We start from the raw sequence: 17,236 nt of genomic DNA, 5'->3' as shown, positions 1-17,236 counted from the left end.
TATATAGTATATACCTGTGTCATCTCTCCTGTATATAGTATATATCTGTGTGTCATCTCCCCTGTATATAGTATATACCTGTGTGATCTTCTGTATTAGACCTCGTTAACACGTTATTTGCTCAGTATTTTTACCTCAGTATTTGTAAGATAAATTGGCAGCCTGATAAATCCCCAGCCAACAGGAAGCCCTCCCCCTGGCAGTATATATTAGCTCACACATACACATAATAGACAGGTCATGTGACTGACAGCTGCTGTATTTCCTATATGGTACATTTGTTGCTCTTGTAGTTTGTCTGCTTATTAATCAGATTTTTATTTTTGAAGGCTAATACCAGACTTGTGTGTGTTTTAGGGCGAGTTTCGTCTGTCAAGTTGTGTGTGTTGAGTTGTGTGTGGCGACATGCATGTAGCGACTTTTGTGAGATGAGTTTTGTGTGGCAACATGCGTGTAGCAACTTTTTGTGTGTCGAGTTGCATGTGACAGGTTAGTGTAGCAAGTTGTGTGCAGCAAGTTTTGCGCATGGCGAGTTTTGCGCGTGGTGAGTTTTATGTCTGGTGCCTTTTGAGTATGTGCAAGTTTTGTGTGAGGCAACTTTTGCATGTGTTGCAACTTTTGTGCATGTGGCAATTTTTCCGCGTGTGCAAGTTTTGCGTGTGGCGAGTTTTCCATGAGGTGAGTTTTGCACTTGTGGCGAGTTTTGCGTGAGCCTAGTTTTTGCATGTGGCGAGTTTTGCGCGTGGTGAGTTTTGAGCGGCGACTTTTGTGTTTCGACTTTTATGTGGCAAGGTTGGTGTATGTGTGGTGAAATGTGTGCTGATGGTGGTATATGTGTTCAAGCACGTGGTAGTGTGTGGCGCATTTTGTGTGTGTTCATATCCCCATGTGTGGTATCTCATGTCGGGGCCCCACCTTAGCAACTGATCGGTATATACTCTTTGGCACCATCGCTCTCATTCTTTAAGTCCCCCTTGTTCACATCTGGCAGCTGTCAATTTGCCTCCAACACTTTTCCTTTCACTTTTCCCCATTATGTAGATAAGGGAAAAATAGTTTGGTGAATTGGAAAGCGCGGGGTTAAAATTTCACCTCACAACATAGCCTATGACGCTCTCAGGGTCCAGACGTGTGACTGTGCAAAATTTTGTGGCTGTAGCTGCGACGCTTCCAACACTTTTCCTTTCACTTTTTCCCCATTATGTAGATAGGGGCAAAATTGTTTGGTGAATTGGAAAGCGCGGGGTTAAAATTTCACCTCACAACATAGCCTATGACGCTCTCAGGGTCCAGACGTGTGACTGTGCAAAATTTTGTTTCTGTAGCTGCGACGCCTCCAACTCTTTTCCTTTCACTTTTTTCCCCATTATGTAGATAGGGGCAAAATTGTTTGGTGAATTGGAAAGCGCGGAGTTAAAATTTCACCTCACAACATAGCCTATGATGCTCTTGGGGTCCAGACGTGTGACTGTGCAAAATTTTGTGGCTGTAGCTGCGACGCTTCCAACACTTTTCATTTCACTTTTTCCCCATTATGTAGATAGGGGCAAAATTGTTTGGTGAATTGGAAAGCGCGGGGTTAAAATTTCACCTCACAACATAGCCTATGACGCTCTCAGGGTCCAGACGTGTGACTGTGCAAAATTTTGTTTCTGTAGCTGCGACGCCTCCAACACTTTTCCTTTCACTTTTTTCCCCATTATGTAGATAGGGGCAAAATTGTTTGGTGAATTGGAAAGCGCGGAGTTAAAATTTCACCTCACAACATAGCCTATGACGCTCTCGGGGTCCAGACGTGTGACTGTGCAAAATTTTGTGGCTGTAGCTGCGACGGTGCAGATGCCAATCCCGGACATACACACATACACACACACATACACACACACACACACACATACACATACACACATTCAGCTTTATATAGTAGATATGGCCAGTATACTGACACTAAATCTAAGCGCAAGCTGTTTTTTACTTGACAGTCGTATTTTGAACTAGGAAACCAGTCTAGTAAACTTCTGGCATTTATGGTGCATCAACACAATGCATCTAACACTATACTTAAAATTCGGGAACCAGATGGTTCAATAGTTACTTTGACAGACAGCATACTTCAATGTTTTCATAACTATTATAAAGAACTATACAGCTCCATGGGGGACTTAGATACTATGGACTGTCTAAATTATTTATCAGATATAGAATTCCCTACTCTGAGTCCTACACAACGGGCTTTCTTAGATGCAGATTTTACTCTTGAAGAGATAAATGTGGCCATAGCAGATCTGGCTTTTGGAAAAGCACCCGGTCCAGATGGATTTCCCATAGAATTGTATAAGAAATACCGAGACAATTTAGCGCCAATCCTTTTGAAAGTTCCTTACCAGACTCCTATTATGAAGCAACTATTATAGTTTTTAAAAAAAAGATGGGAAGGGCCCTCTGGAGTGTGGATCATATCGCCCCATCTCCTTAGTAAATGTGGACTACAAAATTTTTACTACAATTCTGGCCACTAGGTTAAATACTGTAATATTGGACATAATACACCCAGACAAGACTGGATTTATGCCAGGTAAGAGTACGTCTATTAATATCAGGAGAGTTCAGTCAATAGCCCAATACAGTTCGTTGGTACCAGAGAATAAGTGGGCCATGGCCTCGCTGGACGCGGCCAAGGCTTTTGACTCTCTTGAGTGGCCTTTCCTATTTGCATGTCTACAGAAGTATCGATTTGTCATACCATTTTGTAAATGAAGGAGGCTCTGTGCTCTGAAAGCTTGCAAATATAATTTTTCTGGTTAGCCAATAAAGGTACAGTTATATGAAAAAGTTTGGGCACCCCTATTAATCTTAAGCTTAATGTTTTATAAAAATAGTTTTTTTGCAACAGCTATTTCAGTTTCATATATCTAATAACTGTTGGACACAGTAATGTTTCTGCCTTGAAATTAGGTTTATTGTACTAACAGATAATGTGCAATCTGCATTCAAACAAAATTTGACAGGTAATATTGGACATTATGCACCTGTCAAATTTTGTTTGGATGCACATCAAATTACGCAGTTACACATGAAAAAATAAGTACAACCACAAATGACTATAACAATTAAATCCACCTAGAAATTAACACATTTCTTAAAGGGTAAATATTCCAATTCAGTAGCTCAATAGCTTATACAGACCTGTAATTCCAAACCTCAAGAAGATTTTATTAAAGGGGTTGTCCAGGTTCGGCAAGAAATTCTGCAGTCAGTCTATGTCTGCAGACTTGTGAATTTTCACAGTATGCACAGTGTGAGCTGAAAGGATTCTCCAGTGCTGGCGACGGGCGTGGATGGTCATGTGACCTCAAATAAGCAATATGCATTCTCCCAACTCCACTCAATACAAATAAATTGAGCAAGGCCACACGTGTCTAGTTAGAATGTGCCTGGAAGTATGCATATCACATATTTGAGGTCATATGACTGCCCTGTCTCGCCACCGGCACCTGAGAATCCTGACGGTGCGTGCTGTGAAGATTCGCAAGTCTGCAGTCACATAAAGTAATTGCAGACATTCATTCCAAAACAGGACAAACTATTTAACCTGTTAATTGCTTTGTTGTGTGGTCACATATATAATTTATTAGTTCTTGTCAAAGATAATCATTCTGAACTATGATATACTTTTTGGATTCTGAAAGTTATCTCTGTCCTTAGAAGATGGATCTAACAGTGAAATTCATGTCACGGAATATTCGTGGCCTCAGACACAGTTTCAAAAGGCAAGACATATTAGAGTACATTAGGAAGTTTAATTCTGCTATTATTGGGTTGCAGAAAACTTACCTGACCAATGAATCCATTAGGTTGATAAATAGGTCCTGGTTGGGATTTAGCCTCCATTCAGTGTACACCAATTATGCCAGAGGTGTCAGCCTCTTAGTACATAAGAATATCCCCTTTAAAAGCATAGATTCATGTAGCGATGTCGAGGGCAGATACAGTGGGGCAAAAAAGTATTTAGTCAGTCAGCAATAGTGCAAGTTCCACCACTTAAAAAGATGAGAGGCGTCTGTAATTTACATCATAGGTAGACCTCAACTATGGGAGACAAACTGAGAAAAAAAAATCCAGAAAATCACATTGTGTGTTTTTTTATCATTTTTTTGCATATTATGGTGGAAAATAAGTATTTGGTCAGAAACAAACAATCAAGATTTCTGGCTCTCACAGACCTGTAACTTCTTCTTTAAGAGTCTCCTCTTTCCTCCACTCATTACCTGTAGTAATGGCACCTGTTTAAACTTGTTATCAGTATAAAAAGACACCTGTGCACACCCTCAAACAGTCTGACTCCAAACTCCACTATGGTGAAGACCAAAGAGCTCTCAAAGGACACCAGAAACAAAATTGTAGCCCTGCACCAGGCTGGGAAGACTGAATCTGCAATAGCCAACCAGCTTGGAGTGAAGAAATCAACAGTGGGAGCAATAATTAGAAAATGGAAGACATACAAGACCACTGATAATCTCCCCCGATCTGGGGCTCCACGCAAAATCCCACCCCGTGGGGTCAGAATGATCACAAGAACGGTGAGCAAAAATCCCAGAACCACGCGGGGGGACCTAGTGAATGAACTGCAGAGAGCTGGGACCAATGTAACAAGGCCTACCATAAGTAACACACTACGCCGCCATGGACTCAGATCCTGCAGTGCCAGACGTGTCCCACTGCTCAAGCCAGTACATGTCCGGGCCCGTCTGAAGTTTGCTAGAGAGCATTTGGATGATCCAGAGGAGTTTTGGGAGAATGTCCTATGGTCTGATGAAACCAAACTGGAACTGTTTGGTAGAAACACAACTTGTCGTGTTTGGAGGAAAAAGAATACTGAGTTGCATCCATCAAACACCATACCTACTGTAAAGCATGGTGGTGGAAACATCATGCTTTGGGGCTGTTTCTCTGCAAAGGGGCCAGGACGACTGATCCGGGTACATGAAAGAATGAATGGGGCCATGTATCGTGAGATTTTGAGTGCAAACCTCCTTCCATCAGCAAGGGCATTGAAGATGAAACGTGGCTGGGTCTTTCAACATGACAATGATCCAAAGCACACCGCCAGGGCAACGAAGGAGTGGCTTCGTAAGAAGCATTTCAAGGTCCTGGAGTGGCCTAGCCAGTCTCCAGATCTCAACCCTATAGAAAACCTTTGGAGGGAGTTGAAAGTCCGTGTTGCCAAGCGAAAAGCCAAAAACATCACTGCTCTAGAGGAGATCTGCATGGAGGAATGGGCCAACATACCAACAACAGTGTGTGGCAACCTTGTGAAGACTTACAGAAAACGTTTGACCTCTGTCATTGCCAACAAAGGATATATCACAAAGTATTGAGATGAAATTTTGTTTCTGACCAAATACTTATTTTCCACCATAATATGCAAATAAAATGTTAAAAAAACAGACAATGTTATTTTCCGGATTTTTTTTTCTCAGTTTGTCTCCCATAGTTGAGGTCTAGCTATGATGTAAATTACAGACGCCTCTCATCTTTTTAAGTGGTGGAACTTGCACTATTGCTGACTGACTAAATACTTTTTTGCCCCACTGTATGTGGGAGTTCGATACATAATATCCCATTTTGAATACATCATTTTCCTGGTATATGTACCTCCTCCATACTCTAATGTTTTGCACAAGAAAATACTAGTGAAACTTGCAGAGAGGCCAGATATCTCCCCCATAATTATGGGTGACTTTAATAATATCTGTAATCCTTTAAGGATTGGCATTTCTATAGCTGTGAGGCCAGCCTAATTTATGGGTGCATGTCTCCAGAAGCACGAGCTGGGTAATAATGTACTGGGCACTACAACGTACTGAACACTACAATGTACGAGCACTATATTAGCAGATTTGCAATTTTTACTCAGCAACATCCACTGCTGTTTTTTCTAGAAAACACCCATGGAGTCAAATCATCACTATACCTTTAGATAAATTCTCAAAGTGGTGTAATTTTCAAAATGGGTATTCTGGGGGTATTTTGCATTTCTAGCACTTTGGGGCTCTGTATGTGGAGTCTACAAACTATTCTAGGAAAATCTGCACCCTAAGAGGCAAATTTCCCTCTGTCCCTCCCGAGTCTCTGCGGCTAAGCAGTATTGTACTGCCACATATTGAGTATTTTCACATTCAGCAGAAATTGTTTGACAAAGTTTGATTCTATTTTTACCCCCCAAAAATGTAAAATCTGGGCTAAATCAACATTTTTGTGGCAAAAATATAATTATTTTTTCTTTACTGCCCAATGGTATAAAATTCTGTGACACACCCATGTTGTCAATAGGACCACTGCACCCTTGGATCAATTCATTGAGAGAAGTAGTTTATAAAATGGGGTCCCTTTAAGGGGGTTCAGCTGATCTGTCACCTCAGGGGCTTTCCCAGTGGGTCATGGTACCTGCAAACCATAGCAGTAAAATCTGCACTAAATTATGGCTTTCCTTCCCTTCTGAGTTTTGCACTGTGCCTCAAAAGTATTTCCCAATTACATTGAAGATGAAACGTGGATGGGTCTTTCAGCATGATAATGATCGAAAGTACACCGCCAGGGCAATGAAGGAGTGGCTTCGTAAGAAGCATATGAAGGTCCTGGAGTAGCCTAGCCTATTTCAAAATCTCAACCCCATTGAAAACCTTTGGGGGGAGTTGAAAGTCCCTGTTGCCCAGCGACAGGCCCAAAACATCACTGCTCTAGAGGAGATCTGCATGGAGGAATGGGCCAACATACCACCAACAGTGTGTGGCAACCTTGTGAAGACTAACAGAAAACGTGTGACCTCTGTCATTGCCAACAAAGGATATATAACAAAATATTGAGATTAACTTTTGTTAATGACTAATTACTTGTTTTCCACCATAATTTGCCAAATAAATTTTGCCAAATCAGACAAGATGATTTTTTGGATTTGTTTTCTCATTTTAACTCTCATAGTTGTGTTCTACCTATGATGTCAATTACAGGCCTCTCTCATCTTTTTAAGTCGGAGAACTTGCACAATTGGTGGCTGACTAGATACTTTTTTCCCCATTGCATGTAAAGCACTATGGAATATGATAGCATTATGTATAGAGAAAACATAACAAATAATCCTTGTTCCTCTCAGCCCCAAGTCTTATATCTTGGGTCTGATGGGAGATATTGGAGGTTCCTCTCCAATACTCTTGGCTATAGCTAAGGTACAATATCACACCAGGAAGACCATTGCCAAATATTTTCTGGCAAGTTGTCCTCCCTCGATAGTGAAGTGGTTCAGTGCTTAAATGGTACAATCCTAATGGAGAAAAAAGTTTCTATTAAAAGGGGAGTAACTGGCAAATTCGGAAAATAATGGGGAGATTGGATAAGATGCCCTTCAGTAGTGTATGATGTGCTAGTTTTGGATGTGCTTTTCAACTTATTAGTGTTGGAATATATGAGGCTAAATTACATAATAAGTTATTGATTTAAAGCTCTTATATTCAGTGGGTACGGAAACTGTTCATACCCCTTTACATTTTTTACGCTTTGTTTCATTGCAGCCATTTGGTAAATTCAAAAAAGTTCATTTTTTCCCATTAATGTACACTCTGCGCCCCATCTTGACTGAAAAGAAAAAAGAAATGTAGTAATTTTTGCAAATTTATTAAAAAAGAAAAACTGAAATATCACATGGTCATAAGTATTCAGACTCTTTGCTTTGTATTGAGTAGAAGCACCCTTTTGAGCTAGTACAGCCATGAGTCTTCTTGGGAATGATGCGACCAGTTTTTGACACCTAGATTTGGGAATCCCCTGCCATTCTTCCTCGCAGATCCTCTCCAGTTCCGTCAGATTGGATGGTGAACGTTGGTGGACAGCCATTTTCAGGTCTCTCCAGAGATGCTCAGTTGGGTTTAGGGCTGGGCTCTGGCTGGACCAGTCAAGAATGGTCACAGAGTTGTTCTGAAGCCACTCCTTTATTTTATCTGTGTGCTTAGGGTTATTGTCTTGTTGGAAGGTGAACATTCGGCCAAGCCTAAGGTCAAGAGCACTCTGAAAGAGGTTTTCATCCAGGATATCTCTGTTCTTGGCCGCATTAATGTTACCTTCAATGACAACCAGTCATATCCCTGCAGCTGAAAAACTACCCCATAGCATGATGCTGCCACCACCATGTTTCACTGTTGGGATTGTATTGGGCAGGTGATGAGCAGTGCCTGTTTTTCTCCACACATACCGCTTAGAATTATCACCAAAAAGGTGTTTCTGCATCTCATCAGACCAGAGAATCTTCTTTCTTATAGTCTGAGACCTTCATGTGTTTTTTAGCAAACTCTATGCGGGCTTTCATATGTCTTGCACTGAAGAGAGGCTTCGGTTGGGCCACTGTGCCATAAAGGCACAACTGGAGGAGGGCTGCAGTGATAGTTGTCTTTGTGGAACTTTCTCCCATCTCCCTACTGCATCTCTGGAGCTCAGCCACAGTGATCTTGGGGTTCTTATTTACCTCTCTCACAAAGGCTCTTCTCCCACGATTGCTCAGTTTGGCTGGATGGCCAGGTCTAGGAAGACTTCTGGTGGTCCCAAACTTCTTCCACTTAGGGATTATAGAGGACACTGTGCTCTTAGGAACCTTGAGTACTGCAGAAATTCTGTTGTAACCTTGGCCAGATCTGTGCCTTGCCACAATTCTGTCTCTGAGCTCCTTGGCCAGTTCCTTGGACGTCATGATTCTCATTTGCAATATAATGATGACACGTCACTCCACTTCTTGTAATGGTGCTCAAAAGAAGGGGGCAACCACTCCCCTATGTATAAACAAAAAATATGCTTCTGGCACTCATAGAATTATTTAGTCTTTATTAATATATTCCCATGCAGACAATAGTAGTATAGTAACGTTTCGGTCAAAACCTTGACCTTCGTCAGACTAAAATATACAAAAAGAAAAATAGAAAAACAATTACATAATATCGAATCACATCCATTTTAGACATATCATGGATATAACAGAATAAACAAAAACCACAAAAGGCAACTCCGATTAAGGCAAAAGAACTGTATCACTAAACAATGTTCATAAATCTGGTGAGTGACATTAAGAGGTTCATATAGAAAATAAATGCTTTATTAACAGAGAATCCGATGCCACTGGTAAACTGAAGGGAAAAAAAATTTCTTACCCCTATGTCAGCTAGGAGTGTATATATTTTGTCAAGGCAATATCTGTAAATGAAAATACCTTGTGTGAAAAAACACTACCGTAGAAAATAAGAAATGTATCTACACATACAAGTGTGATAAAAACTATAGGTCGACTAAACACTGAAATAAGGAAACCAACAATTACAAAATGGAGAAAATAACGCTTAAAAAAAGGAAAAAGTGAGTTACATCGCTTACCAGCGATTAGAAGTGCGTCCCGACCCGGCGCTGTGGAACAGGTGAACGACCAAATGAGAACGGCGCCATAAGAAAAGCGTGCATATGCACGTATATATATATATATATATAGTACTTTAAGCCGGAAACCGGGTGATAAAGATGACGTCACCGCGTCATTGAGACGCAAATGGAACGCAAACAGAGTCACCTAAAAATGTGCAGAGCATAGCGTCACAGATGCGACGATCAACCGTCGCCCCCTTGTGATGTGAAGAACGTACGATCCTGGTAATCTGAAGGAAGGACCAGGAAATGAGTCATCGGAATCCCCGGCGAAAACGGAAGTGATCTATGAGACGCAAGTGGAACGCAAATAGGGAAGTAGGTGGTGCAGAGGACGGATCCTTCATCGCTGGAACTGGCAGAAGGTAACTATCTCTAATCAGTAATCAGGTAGCCGCCTAGGGAAAACAGAACATATGTCACATATATATAAAAAGGAGAGAATACAAGGATAAAAGTCCCAGTGGCCAAAATGAAAATATGCATTATGATTACAGGACTCGTGGATGACAAAACCTTCATAATTGAACAATATAGATCATAGCAAAACTATAATAGAAAGAGAAATGGGATATTACTAAGGGGGCACAGGGTATAAAATACCAACTAAGTGGTAATCTTAATGGTAATAAAGTCCTAACAGTCGGATCTTAATTAGAATAAACCCGTAACATCGAATTCCCTGTTCAAACCCCTTGGTTCCATGCTTTGTAGCGAATGGATCCAAAATGCCTCTCTCTCTAATAATTTCTTGATCAAGTCTCCACCTCTCCTGTTAAGAATAACCTGTTCCAACACCAAGAAACGTAACTGAGCTATTGTATGTCCTGATGAGTTGAAATGAAACGGAACGGGAAGATGGTTCTTATGGCAGCGTATGTCCGACTTGTGATGGGATATGCGATCTTTGATCGCTTGTGTGGTTTCTCCCACATAAACTTTGCCACAAGGGCACTTAATGGCATACACTACGGATTTAGAATTACAAGTAAAGAAACCCGTAATTGGTATATCTGCTCCTGTCAACGGGTGAGATATTTTTGGACCTTTAAGGACATTTGCGCATTGAGCGCATTGTAAACATGGAAATGTCCCTGTGCGAGGAGTCGAGAGGAATGTTTGCTTTGGGACAGTAAGGGATGATCCTATATCAGCCCTAACTATCCTATTTTTCAGATTCTTTGGTCTTCTGAAACAGGGTAAAAAAGGAGATTGGAACTCTGGAATATTTGGAAAACTGTCACGAAGAATAGGCCAGTATTTGCGGATTGTTTTGTGTAACTTATACATAAAGGGATGAAATGTGTGTACAAAGGCTATCCTCTGAGATGTAGGTAATTTAGAAGATGATTGTGGTCTCAATTGGGCCTACTTTAGAAGACGCAGAAGGTAGCCTCTTTGAACAAACTTTTGTTGCATTTCATCTAGGCGTTGTTTACGTATTTCAGGATCGCTCACTATTCTCCGAACTCTATCGAATTGGGATAAGGGAATCGATTTCTTAACGGCCTTAGGATGACAACTTTGATAAAATAACAGATTATTACGATCTGTGGCCTTAGTATAAAGATCCAATGTGAGTTTCCCATCCTGATCTTGTAAGATCTTTGTGTCTAAGTAATTTATCTCATGTTTATCAAAGTTAAGTGTAAAAGATAATTCCGGCCAAACAACATTTATCTCATTGAAAAATTCCAAAAGACTATCAATAGTACCATGCCATAAACAAAAAACGTCATCGATGTAGCGACGCCATAAAAGGCAATGGGATTGAAACAGTCTATTTGTGTAGATATAATCAGATTCAAAACGAGCCATAAAGCAATTCGCGTAGGGTGGGGCCACATTGGACCCCATAGCTGTGCCTTGAGTTTGAAGATAAAATTGATCTTCGAACATAAAAAATTTTTTTGTAAGGACAACTTCCAGAAGTTCCAACAAAAAAGAAATCACCTCATGATTCATATGAGAATCTTCCAATAACTCCTTCATAGCACTAATTCCCTTATGATGCTGGATAGACGTATATAGGTTATTGACATCTGGTGTCACTAATAGAGTGCCCTCAGATAATTTGTCAAGGCTACGGACAAGCTGCAAAAAAGAACCCGTGTCCAATAAAAAGGAATGGGTATTCTTAATTAGTGGTGTGAGAATTCTCTCTAGTAGTATTGATAGAGGGGAAAGGATAGAGTCTGTCGACGCCACTATTGGCCACCCCGGGGGTTTATCCAACCGTTTATGGATTTTTTGGCAAAACGTAAAATATTGGAATTAAAGGATTATTTTTAATTAAAAAATCCTTTGTTTTGCTGTCAATAATGCCTGCTTGTAGAGCTCTATCTAATATAGTTAATATTAATTCTCTGATAGATGGGGTGGGATTTGTGGAAAGTGGTTGGTAAATTTCAGTTTTAGATAATTGGGAATAAACTTCATTTCTATAGAATGAACGATCCATTACCACCGTGGCTCCCCCTTTATCAGCAGGTTTGATTATTAGATCCTTATCATCTATTAATGATTGTAATGCCCGTCTATCACTCAATGTAAGATTAGACCTAACTATAAAGTCCCCTTTCATGATGTGTTTGGTATAATCAGATACTTCCCGATCAATGAGCGTGACAAACGTCTCAACAGGATGACTATTCTTGGGAGGTGAAAAAGTACTTTTTTGTTTCAGACCTAAATCGGTCAGATTAATTGGTGTCGGTTGTATAGCAGGTGTTATTGTATGATCAATGTTGTCAAAGTAAGCCTTAAGACGCAAATTGCGATAAAACCTCTGTAGGTCAATCTCTAATTGGAAATTGTTAAACCTGTATGTGGGACAAAAAGACAGACCTTTCTGTAACAGACATAATTGTGAGTCATTCAAACATTTGGAAGAAATATTCACCACTAAGTTGGTACTACCTGGGACCGAGTGTGCATCCCTTGTCGATTTGTTTCTGAAGCATTGGCCCCCCCTCCTCGTCCTTTTCTTGGGTAAGTCCTTTTGCCAAAGCCTAAAAAAGAAGAAGATGAAGAAGAAGAAGGCCGAACAAAGTCTATACGCTCGCTGTCGGAGCTGGATGCCGATGTCCCATCCATATTCTTGTAATAGCGATAGTTCCGACGTGAGGAGGAGCCTTGCCATTTGTACACTCTTTTTTGCAAGTAGTCCTGAGTGTCCCGAATAAATTTTTGCCTTTTACGCTTCTCTGTATCCTTTCTAAAAATCTCTATATTTTCTCTAGTACGAGACTTGATGGATTCAAATTCCTCCTTTGGTAAAGAGTCTTTTAGTTGAGTCTCAATATTCAGTACTTTATCTTGACAAATCTTAACTTCTTTATTTAAATTATCTAAAGTTAATGCCATCAAATCCAAAGAGCATTTATTTAGGATTTGTTCGAATTTCTGGCAAAATTCCACGTTATCTTGAAAAAGAGTGGGTCTCAAGGACACCCGAAGGCCCCTTGGAATCCTTTGTGTTTTGATGTATTCGGCAATTGTGATGCTATGCAACTCCAGGCCCACTAAATGGCGAGTCTCCCTTTCTAGGTCACGTGACTTGAACTCACTGCCTGATATTTGAAGAAAGTCACCAGACGTGGTAACTTGTGATACAATATCAGCTATTTCAGTTTCATTATAGGAGAATCCAATAGTGGACATCTCTTATCTAAGAGAAAAAAACTATATGAAGAAAAACAGAGAAAAAAAGAAAAAACTGGACCAAGAGGGTGCACGTGTGATAGGTCACTTATTAACAATATAATGATGACACGTCACTCCACTTCTTGTAATGGTGCTCAAAAGAAGGGGGCAACCACTCCCCTATGTATAAACAAAAAATATGCTTCTGGCACTCATAGAATTATTTAGTCTTTATTAATATATTCCCATGCAGACAATAGTAGTATAGTAACGTTTCGGTCAAAACCTTGACCTTCGTCAGACTAAAATATACAAAAAGAAAAATAGAAAAACAATTACATAATATCGAATCACATCCATTTTAGACATATCATGGATATAACAGAATAAACAAAAACCACAAAAGGCAACTCCGATTAAGGCAAAAGAACTGTATCACTAAACAATGTTCATAAATCTGGTGAGTGACATTAAGAGGTTCATATAGAAAATAAATGCTTTATTAACAGAGAATCCGATGCCACTGGTAAACTGAAGGGAAAAAAAATTTCTTACCCCTATGTCAGCTAGGAGTGTATATATTTTGTCAAGGCAATATCTGTAAATGAAAATACCTTGTGTGAAAAAACACTACCGTAGAAAATAAGAAATGTATCTACACATACAAGTGTGATAAAAACTATAGGTCGACTAAACACTGAAATAAGGAAACCAACGCTTACAAAATGGAGAAAATAACGCTTAAAAAAAGGAAAAAGTGAGTTACATCGCTTACCAGCGATTAGAAGTGCGTCCCGACCCGGCGCTGTGGAACAGGTGAACGACCAAATGAGAACGGCGCCATAAGCAAAGCGTGCATATGCACGTATATATATAGTACTTTAAGCCGGAAACCGGGTGATAAAGATGACGTCACCGCGTCATTGAGACGCAAATGGAACGCAAACAGAGTCACCTAAAAATGTGCAGAGCATAGCGTCACAGATGCGACGATCAACCGTCGCCCCCTTGTGATGTGAAGAACGTACGATCCTGGTAATCTGAAGGAAGGACCAGGAAATGAGTCATCGGAATCCCCGGCGAAAACGGAAGTGATCTATGAGACGCAAGTGGAACGCAAATAGGGAAGTAGGTGGTGCAGAGGACGGATCCTTCATCGCTGGAACTGGCAGAAGGTAACTATCTCTAATCAGTAATCAGGTAGCCGCCTAGGGAAAACAGAACATATGTCACATATATATAAAAAGGAGACAATACAAGGATAAAAGTCCCAGTGGCCAAAATGAAAATATGCATTATGATTACAGGACTCGTGGATGACAAAACCTTCATAATTGAACAATATAGATCATAGCAAAACTATAATAGAAACCAAGGGGTTTGAACAGGGAATTTGATGTTACGGGTTTATTCTAATTAAGATCCGACTGTTAGGACTTTATTACCATTAAGATTACCACTTAGTTGGTATTTTATACCCTGTGCCCCCTTAGTAATATCCCATTTCTCTTTCTATTATAGTTTTGCTATGATCTATATTGTTCAATTATGAAGGTTTTGTCATCCACGAGTCCTGTAATCATAATGCATATTTTCATTTTGGCCACTGGGACTTTTATCCTTGTATTGTCTCCTTTTTATATATATGTGACATATGTTCTGTTTTCCCTAGGCGGCTACCTGATTACTGATTAGAGATAGTTACCTTCTGCCAGTTCCAGCGATGAAGGATCCGTCCTCTGCACCACCTACTTCCCTATTTGCGTTCCACTTGCGTCTCATAGATCACTTCCGTTTTCGCCGGGGATTCCGATGACTCATTTCCTGGTCCTTCCTTCAGATTACCAGGATCGTACGTTCTTCACATCACAAGGGGGCGACGGTTGATCGTCGCATCTGTGACGCTATGCTCTGCACATTTTTAGGTGACTCTGTTTGCGTTCCATTTGCGTCTCAATGACGCGGTGACGTCATCTTTATCACCCGGTTTCCTGCTTAAAGTACTATATATATACGTGCATATGCACGCTTTGCTTATGGCGCCGTTCTCATTTGGTCGTTCACCTGTTCCACAGCGCCGGGTCGGGATGCACTTCTAATCGCTGGTAAGCGATGTAACTCACTTTTTCCTTTTTTTAAGCGTTATTTTCTCCATTTTGTAAGCGTTGGTTTCCTTATTTCAGTGTTTAGTCGACCTATAGTTTTTATCACACTTGTATGTGTAGATACATTTCTTATTTTCTACGGTAGTGTTTTTTCACACAAGGTATTTTCATTTACAGATATTGCCTTGACAAAATATATACACTCCTAGCTGACATAGGGGTAAGAAATTTTTTTTCCCTTCAGTTTACCAGTGGCATCGGATTCTCTGTTAATAAAGCATTTATTTTCTATATGAACCTCTTAATGTCACTCACCAGATTTATGAACATTGTTTAGTGATACAGTTCTTTTGCCTTAATCGGAGTTGCCTTTTGTGGTTTTTGTTTATTCTGTTATATCCATGATATGTCTAAAATGGATGTGATTCGATATTATGTAATTGTTTTTCTATTTTTCTTTTTGTATATTTTAGTCTGACGAAGGTCAAGGTTTTGACCGAAACGTTACTATACTACTATTGTCTGCATGGGAATATATTAATAAAGACTAAATAATTTCTATGAGTGCCAGAAGCATATTTTTTGATGATTCTCATTTGGTCTGATGTGCACTGTGAGCTGTGAGGTCTAATTAGACAGGTTTGTGCCTTTCCAGATCAAGTCCTATCAGTTTAATTAAACACAGCTGGACTCCAATGAAGGAGTAGAACCATCTCAAGGAGGATCACAAGGAAATGGACAGCATGTGACTTAAATATGAGTGTCTGAGCAAAGGGTCTGAATACTTATGACCATGTGATATTTCAGGTTTTTTGTTTTTTATTTAATTTGCAAAAATTTCTACATTTCTGTGTTTTTTTTTTCAAAATGGGTTGAAGAGTGTACATTAATGTGAAAAAAAAAAGATTTTTTTTGAATTTACCAAATGGCTGCAATTAAACAAAGAGTGACAAATTTAAAGGGATCTGAATACGTTCCGTACCCACTGTAAGTAGAGTCAAAATGTGTTATTTACTTTGGTCTATATAGGTGAAGTACTCCAAGAAACGAGAGTGGCGGGTTTGATGAGGGGTGCCGTGAGTTAATGGGGTTGAGATTGTACTTGTATGAACAGTGGTCATGTATGACATCAATGTATTTGTTGACAATGTATATCCTGCGCTTGTAACGGTTGTACTGTTCTGAAGCCTGTAATGTCAACTGCTTCAATAACAGTTTTCTTGATTAAAAAAGAAAAAACTTACATTGGTGGTGGGAGGGGATCTATCATGGCTCCATTGCACTCACGCAGTTTTCATGTTTTATTTTTAATTTTACCTTCAATAAACAGGTACTTGGAAATATTCTGAAGAGAGTGATCGACTTCTGGTCCAATCTGTTTGCATACAGATACGAGGACAAATCCTGCAGAAATTAGGTGAAGAATTACTTCAGAATCAAAAAAATATTGTTACAGATTGACATGGCATAAATACTCTTTAGCTACAAATATTTGAAGCTGCCCTACTTTTGTTTTGTGTAATAGATATTTATTGTAATGTTTTAGTTTTTTCTACTTGGATTGTTATTTACCTATTATATTTGCTTTAAAAAAACATGATATGAGAATTTAAAAAAATGGTCTTGTTTATAAAGAAAAACGAAACCCCAAGATTGTAAGGGGTGAGGTCATGTGAAGGGAATGAAAATGAATGAAGACTAGTATGATGTGCATGAATCTGATACGAAGAAGTTAAAATATTATTTTTCAAAAAGTTGCCTTTCTGTTGGCCATCATTAATCTCAAAATCCTGCTTTTAATAAGAGTCTTCAATGAAGGGATACTACTCACTCAGATTACCTTCGTAGGATATTTTGACAGACAACACATTTGCCCCTTTTTTTATTTTAACCAGCTTCATTATATAAACTTCACTAAGACAACTTTCTATGATTTAGAGTACAGAATTTTAAGTTGTGAATTCAAGGTTATATTTTGTGTCCCTGACATTTGTGTTCCATTTTACATCAGACATGTCAATAGCAAGTAT

General features: G+C 39.5%; 1 protein-coding gene across 2 annotated transcripts in view; it reads left to right on the top strand.

The window, feature by feature from the left end:
• The window catches only part of ALPK1 (alpha kinase 1), a 280,064-nt gene that overhangs the window by 235,667 nt on the left and 27,161 nt on the right, over positions 1-17,236 (top strand). For both annotated transcript variants that reach the window (XM_069743837.1, XM_069743838.1), the window contains one exon: positions 16,537-16,623. In XM_069743837.1, coding sequence (XP_069599938.1) covers positions 16,537-16,623 — 87 coding nt within the window. The remainder of the gene's footprint in view (positions 1-16,536; positions 16,624-17,236) is intronic.

The sequence above is a fragment of the Ranitomeya imitator genome, chromosome 1 (genome assembly GCF_032444005.1).
Source record: "Ranitomeya imitator isolate aRanImi1 chromosome 1, aRanImi1.pri, whole genome shotgun sequence".
Classification (NCBI taxonomy): domain Eukaryota; kingdom Metazoa; phylum Chordata; class Amphibia; order Anura; family Dendrobatidae; genus Ranitomeya; species Ranitomeya imitator.
This window is presented reverse-complemented; position numbering and strand designations above follow the sequence as displayed.